This window comes from Phragmites australis, chromosome 14, assembly GCF_958298935.1.
Source record: "Phragmites australis chromosome 14, lpPhrAust1.1, whole genome shotgun sequence".
Classification (NCBI taxonomy): Eukaryota; Viridiplantae; Streptophyta; class Magnoliopsida; order Poales; family Poaceae; genus Phragmites; species Phragmites australis.
This window is the reverse complement of record NC_084934.1, coordinates 18034571-18041678: the sequence shown is the minus strand read 5'-3', so window position 1 is coordinate 18041678 and position 7108 is coordinate 18034571. Positions and strand designations below refer to the sequence as shown.

The window sequence follows — 7108 nt, the reverse complement described above, 5'->3', positions numbered from 1 at the left end:
GACTTAGGTACACTATTTTTTGGCTGTTCTTCAGTCACAAGCTCTCTGTTTCATCCAAGCAATGCACGCATGCACGTTCTTTGACAGTCTGGCCCGATAGGTTGCCAAGGGTTGGCCAATCTTAGATTGTTACGAACAGCATTGCGCGTAAGGTGAAGTTCTCTTGTTTGTATGCATCCCATACCTGCACACTATCGTTCCACAGTATTACAAGATCTTTAATTAATGGTTTCCGGTAGACATCGATATCGTTGCCAGGTTGCCTCGGTCCTGGTATCAGCACCGGCATCATGATGTACTTCTGCTTTATACATAACTAAGGAGGAAGATTGTAGATACATAGAGTCACAGGCCAAGTGCTATGACTACTGCTCATGTTACTGAATGGATTCATCCCATCCGTACTCAACCCAAATCTTATATTCCTCACATCTTCTGCAAAGGGTTTCTTGTATTTCCTATCGATGTTTCTCCACTACGTAGAATCAGCAAGGTATCTCAGCATTCCATCATCCTTGCGCTCATCGGCGTGCCATCGCATCAGTTTGACATGCCTTTTGTTTGCAAATAAACGCTCAAAACGAGGGACTATAGGAAAATACCACATCATCTTCACAGACGCCTTTTCTTCTTTCCTTCACCATTGATATCATCACTGTCATGCTTGTATCGTGCTGCACCACAGACGAGACACGTTTACGTGTCTGCATGCTCTCCGCGATACAACATGCAATCATTGGGACATGCATGTATTTTCTGTACTTCCAACCCTAATGGGCACACAACCTGCTTGGCCTGGCACATTTTCTTTTGGAAGCAATTTTTTCAAGAACAGTAACAACTCTGTGAAGCTTGTATCAGACCACCCGTTGCTTGCCTTCAATTGCAGCAGTGAAAGCACGGTATACAACTTTATGTGCTCCTTCTCGCAGCCCGAGAACAATGGTGTTTTAAAGTCCTCTAACATACGTTGGAACTTTTGAAACTATCTTTCATTGGTGAAGTTCCCCTCCCCATCGCGCAACATCTGCTGCAGATCATCGACGTCGGCGTCGGCCAACATCTCATCTAGATCATCATCAGCCAACGTATCTCCGGCAGGCGGCATATCGATGTATTCGTCGACCGGCATATCGGTGCACATGTCTTCATATTCTTTTTCAATGTATTACCTTTCCTATACGATCTCAGCTTCACCGTACTCGGTCCTACTGGTATAGCCAGGCATAAAGCCCTTGGCATCAAGTGGGAATGTATCTACTGTGTGGTGGAGAACTGCTTCTTGTTCTCGCAATCGACGCATAGACAACACATATATTGAGACTGTGTATTTGACTTGTGCATCACGTCTTGTATCAGGAAACAATCCACGCCATTCTTGTACTCTGCGCTCACACGACTCGCATCATACATCCATCTTTTGTCCATCTACAATTTTATCATTATTGTAAATCTAAATTCATGACATCTAAAATATTTTGTGATCACCAACAAATAAATTACCTCGTCATCTCCTACCGGCAATTTGCCCGAGTTGAAGGAGCCACCTTTTGCATGCTTTCGCGTTCGTTTCCGATGAGTATTTGTTGGTTCCATCCCTAAAAATTTTCTTTATTATTCAACATCTTATCTATGACTCATTAAGGATACATGAAAAATAAATACGCTCATACATAAATATAATTGTATCTTGCTACATACCTAAATATCGTGGAGAAATTTTTAATTCATTAAAAATCAAAATAAATACGCTCATACCTAAAGTTTTCATATTGGGAACATGCTAATTAATTAAAATAGAAAAAATATAATTGGAGCTTTCTACATACCTAAATATCATGGCTAATTTTTCTAATTCACTAAAAATCAACCATAAATATGCTCATACCTAAAGTTTCTATATTGGAGCTTGCTAATTAATTAAAATATAAAAATATAATTGGAGTTTCCTATATACCTTAATATCATGGCTAAATTTTCTAATTCATTAAAAATCAATAATAAATATGCTCATACATATAGTTAATGTAAATCAATAATAAAGACACTTTCCACCATAATTGAAGCTTCCATATCATAAATGAGGTATAGTTGCATCTACATGGTCTCAAAACATCATGGTCATAGGTTCATCTCCATCATTTCAAAATCTAGAGCAATTTAGCAAATAAAATTCAAACATAAGTGGGTATGATGATTTCTCAAAATTTTGAAGCCACCAAGATCCTAATGAGCAAAAATGGCTACCACCAAGCAAGAGCAGAGCTCCTCTCTGTTGTGCTCGAGCTTGCGGAAGGAGAGGATGACTTTTATATAGCCGGGACATCACTACCGGCTTATTTAACCAGTCGGCAGTGATGTTATGCTACCACTGCCGGTTCATAAGCCATGATGGCTGATTCTTCCCGCGCGGCTTATGAATCAGTAGTGATGCCTCATCACTGTCGAACCGACAGTGATGGACCGGCATATAAGACCAGTTCTGTAGTAGTGTGTGTTCAACCATGTGAACACCGAATCATCTGGTGAAGTCATTTTCCCTAGGATTTCTCCAATTCAACTAAACTTTTTCTCGACTTCGGTGGCTTCTTTATGTATTGCATCCATGAGACCTACTAACATATATTCTTGACTAACATGTTAGTCCTATTGACTATGTTATCATTAATCACCAAAATCACAATCATGATATAATAGGGTCATTTTTGCTACATTGTCGTTGTCCTTTGCCTCCTCTCTCTCCCTCCTCCTAGTCAAAGAGGGAGGAGATGAGATGGAGATGGGGTTGGAGGGGCAGATCAGCGGTGACTCTCGGCATTGCGGATGACGAGTCGATGATTCCTCCAACATCCCCCCATGGTGCAGGCGCTGCCTAAGATCCCCCCATGGCAGCGGCCTAGCCAGAGTTCGGGGACGGGCGCATCAGCTGCCAGAGGTTTTTTGGTAATTGTGTGCATGCATCTGTGGATTGGATGATTGGTTCCTATTGTGGATTGTGTCCAGTTAATTGCAGCACTAGCTCGATGGCGGGGAGCTTGGCGACGACGTGTTCGGGAGGCGGGAGCCATGGCGTCAGTGAAGGCAGTCGCTTGTGGAGTCGGCGGCCTCGAGCGCTTGGCGACTGTAGCCTCGAGCACGTGGTGACGATGGCCAGCGTGGCGGTCGGATACGCGTCGAGGAGGCGGGAGCCGCGACGTCTGTGAGGATGGCCGTGAGTGTGTGGCATCAGCGGCCTCGAGCGCGTGGAGACAACAACCTCGAGCACGTGGCGATGGCGGTGAGTGCAGTGCGGTGACGACACAACTCCAACTCGATGCTATTTTTTTGGCAGGATCCACGGCGATGGCGTCTTTGGTGAGTGGAGGCACCGGATTAGTAGCGGCGACGATGAGTTCCATCATGTGGGGTCGGCGATGAGCTCAGCTCAACGCATTGAGCTGGCTCGTTTGCTTGGCCTTTTTCCTTTTTTTTAAGAAAACCTCATCAGTATCGGTTGTAAGCTCAGCACTGCTAGTCCGTCCTCATCAGTTCCGCTTACGTAGTGTCCGTTTCAAAACCAGCATTAATGAGGTCTTAGAACCGGTACTGTTGACCTGTTTTGTGGTAGTGAGGATGGTTTCCAAACTATGCCATACCCTATATAGCAAGGACATAGTTTCGATCTCTCAGCGGGGTGGATTTTTGTTTTTGTTTCTATTTCCTCTGCCTTTTGTACCATTTGGCGACCTTGGACGATTTGGTGGTTTGTGGTACCTGTGTTGTCGTTCTTTTATTATGGCTGTGTTATGAGGTGCATCCCCTATTTCGGCTTGGTGATTATATCCTCTTGTCTATATTAAGGAAACGGCGCAGAGTTTCCACCCTTGTTTAAAAAGATCATATATACAAAATTGTTCACAAGAGAGGCAACGTTAGTATCTCATTGCTTCAAAAAGTCTTCTATATCACACGAACAAAAAATGCATTCTTGTATGCCCAACAAATTGCATCCATATACGTTTGATCCTTACAAAGAATTGAACGAGTTGAAGTAAAATGAACAAGGAACAATTAGGGAAATATGGCCAAATATAGGGGTGGATTCAATGGTGCAGCAGAGGGCTTGTGCCCCACTGGTGCCCGCTACACTATGGAGCCCCCCTCCATTTTTTTGCAAGAGAAGAAAAAGAAGAGGAGGGAGATGATATGAAAAAGGAAGAGGAGAAAGAAGAAGAAGGCGGTTGGAGGAGGAAGAAGAAAGAGATGAGCTTTTTTGGGTTGCTTGGTGGCTCCGTCACTAACCAAATGTATGGTAAGAAAAGAAAATATATATAGTCCAAATCAACTATTTTATGGGCAATTAATTAATCAGTAATGAGCGGGTCTGAGATGCATGCTCTTCATCTTGTTGGTGGTGGTGGTGATGGATGATCAGTTGGTTCGGCTTTTGACGATGTCCAAGCTCATCTCGCTGGGGTCGGTGGCCTGGATCTCGCACTGGATGCCGTCCAGCTCCCGCCTGAACCTGTCCTTGGAGCTCGCGTACAGCATCTTGCTCCGAGTCCTCGCCGTGTCAGGAGACCTACGTACATTGCGCGCATGTGAGCAGGGTCCATTTACTACAGATATAGTAACGCATGCACACACGTACGCACCATGAGAAGAAGAAGATCTTGCTCTTCTGGCAGTTCTCGACGGTGACGAAATCGAGGTCGTAGATGGCGTAGCGGCACTCGTCGGTGGGGAGGCTGTCGGTGAACTCGCCGTAGCCTTCGCTGGGCTCGCCGAGGCGCTCCACCTTGATCTCCATCGCCTTCTCGTCGATCCTGAACACGATGAACCGGAAGCTCCGCCGCGCCTTCAGCTCCTGGAACTTCACCTTGCACTCGTCGTGCACCGCCAGACCTGACGTGGAATTCGCCTGCAGATCGACATTATATATTCATGATAGATTTGTACCATATAACGACCCCCAGCCACATCGATCGATATCAAGAAGCAGAACTCATGTGAGAGAGATAGAGGTAGGGGAGGGGAGGGAAGAGGTATCACCATGGGTGCGTGCTACTGTGTTCCTTCCCTGTGCAATGGGATAGAGAGAGATGGAGATGGAGGAGATCGAGACCAGGTGGTTTGTTGCAGGAGAGGAGTGGGGAGGGGAGGGAAACGCGCTGGGGAGGAGAGAGATAACGGAGGGGGAGGCGGGAGAGGGAGGCAGGGACGAAGCACTTGCTTGGCGCCACGTCCTGGCCGGGGGAGGCGGCGTTTGACTTGGTCCGTGCCCTTTGTTTGTGTTATGTTTAGGCCCATGTACGTACAACCCTGCAGCCTCACAAGTCACAAACAATCCCATGAATTGCATTGCAGCGCGTTTCAACATCTTCTTTGGCGAACACAACTATCATTAGGGATGAAAACGGGTCCCCTCCGTTTTCTACACTTTTTACGACTATTTTCGTATTTTCGATATTTACGTAACAACAGGATAAAAACAAGAAATTTAATTCGAAAACAAAGCTAAAAACAGTTTAGCTATTTTCTGGAGCATATTTTTAAAATCTCGTTTTTAATCGAAAATTTCTCACAGAATTTTCGTTTTCATTTGAGCCCAGAGGCCACAGCCTAAAGCGGCAAAGCTCACTGGCCCACTTCACCTCTCCACCCGATCGGTCACCTGCCCCCAAATCCCAACTCCAACCCTAGCTGTCAGCACCGGCTGCCGCCCCTGCCCTGCGCCCCGCCCCCGCCAGCCGCCGCTGAGGGCACCCAAAAAAATCGATCCCCTCTCCGTTTCTCCGCTCCTCATGTTGTACTTGACGCCGGCTGCTCGATTCGCTTCCAGAGACGACGGATGTCAACGCTGGAGATTGCCAAATTGATTCCCCGTGCTACTCTGATTCTCCACTTCCATTTTCTCAACTTGATTTATCACCTTTGTGCTCCCGAGTTTGAACCCTAGCGACGGCCCATGCGGAGAGTGGAGGTTGACGAGATGCGGCAGTGGCACAAATCTCGTATCCCGGCCTGGCGCCTTGCGGGCGACCTTGGCGACGACGGAGCTTGAAGCTTGGTGTAGATGACCTCCGCAGAGAGTGCGTGGTTGATTTCTTCTAGCCTGCTTGGATGGATTCTCGCAGTGTGGTTGATATTTTTCCCAACTTAACCAAATCGAATCAGGAGGCAAGAACATGTGTGATGAGGATGTCAAGGAGAACCAAACAATCTTTGCAAACTATTACGCGAGGAATAAGGTGAACCCATTGCTCAGTTCATTAGGTGGCCTGAAGCTAATCTTTTCGTCATTTGGCACTTGTCATATTTTCAGTCCTAGATGATATGGACCTGTTATCATACCTGATGCTCCTCTATCATTGCTCAGTTCTGATACTTTAAATGCCCGCTTTTTCTTGATTCTGAACTTTCAGGCTGCCACTTTTTTTTAACTGAATTTGCAGGAGTTTGAGTATAATGCAGCCATCTGTATCTATCTTGCAATCTGAACTTTTAGGATGCCACAATGACTGCACTAGAGACGTAGTACTTTGTTGGTATGCTTATGGTCCAGATCAAAGTGATGTGTAGCTTATCCACAAACTTACGTCCATCTCTAATGCTTCTAGTGAAAAGAGATCTTTTCGACACTATCTCTAAATTGGAATGTGTTGTCTAGTTTTTTTTTCTGTGGATTTATCCCATGATGCTCTATATATGATTGTGTGTTTTTGTTTGGATTGGTTCGTTTTACGATATCCTGATATTTTTGAGTCCGTACTTGTTTCTAGTTTTCTGTTTTTTTATTCTGTTTTTGAGAGATTATGTGAAAATGAAAATCCCTACCTATCAAGTATCAATCGACCTCTCACTTTCCATCAGCGTTTGTACTAAATCTCTACGTCCAATCTCTAGAATATAGATTTGGATGGCCTGGAAATTTGAACTAAAAGCCCATCCAAACAGGCCACAATGAGAGCTAGGGATCAGTCTGTGTCTGTCTGAGCATCTAATCCCTTTGAAGTACGTCTGAGCACCTAATCCCTTTGAAGTACAGATGTTTTTTATTTTTATATTTCGAAAATAAAAAAATTGTAAAATTAGGCATTTGTTTGAAAAATTGTAAAAATAGACCACT

The 7108-nt window shown here is 44.9% G+C and overlaps 1 protein-coding gene and 1 long non-coding RNA gene across 2 annotated transcripts; one reads left to right on the top strand and one right to left on the bottom strand.

The window, feature by feature from the left end:
* Window positions 1–4059: 4059 nt before the first annotated feature.
* On the bottom strand, window positions 4060–5289 carry LOC133890279 (actin-depolymerizing factor 2-like). The gene is made up of 3 exons (XM_062330699.1): window positions 5209–5289; window positions 4635–4900; window positions 4060–4561 (listed from the first exon to the last, which is right to left on the bottom strand). Exons 1-3 carry the CDS (start codon window positions 5287–5289, stop codon window positions 4411–4413), a joined length of 498 nt encoding a protein of 165 aa, XP_062186683.1. The 3' UTR covers window positions 4060–4410.
* A 339-nt stretch (window positions 5290–5628) lies between these two features.
* LOC133891045 (uncharacterized) lies at window positions 5629–6686 on the top strand. The gene is made up of 2 exons (XR_009904140.1): window positions 5629–6071; window positions 6157–6686. It is a non-coding gene; the product is annotated as an uncharacterized LOC133891045 (long non-coding RNA).
* The last annotated feature ends 422 nt before the right edge of the window (window positions 6687–7108 follow it).

What these genes read in the sequence shown, in the direction of transcription:
- LOC133890279 (XM_062330699.1), bottom strand. Translation starts at nt 5,289, where the DNA reads ATGGGCCTAAACATAACACAAACAAAGGGCACGGACCAAGTCAAACGC. An exon ending in CAGGACGTGGCGCCAAGCAA is followed by an intron (nt 4,901 to 5,208) that starts GTGCTTCGTCCC and finishes GTCGATCTGCAG; the next exon opens with GCGAATTCCACGTCAGGTCT. An exon ending in AAGATCTTCTTCTTCTCATG is followed by an intron (nt 4,562 to 4,634) that starts GTGCGTACGTGT and finishes CAATGTACGTAG; the next exon opens with GTCTCCTGACACGGCGAGGA.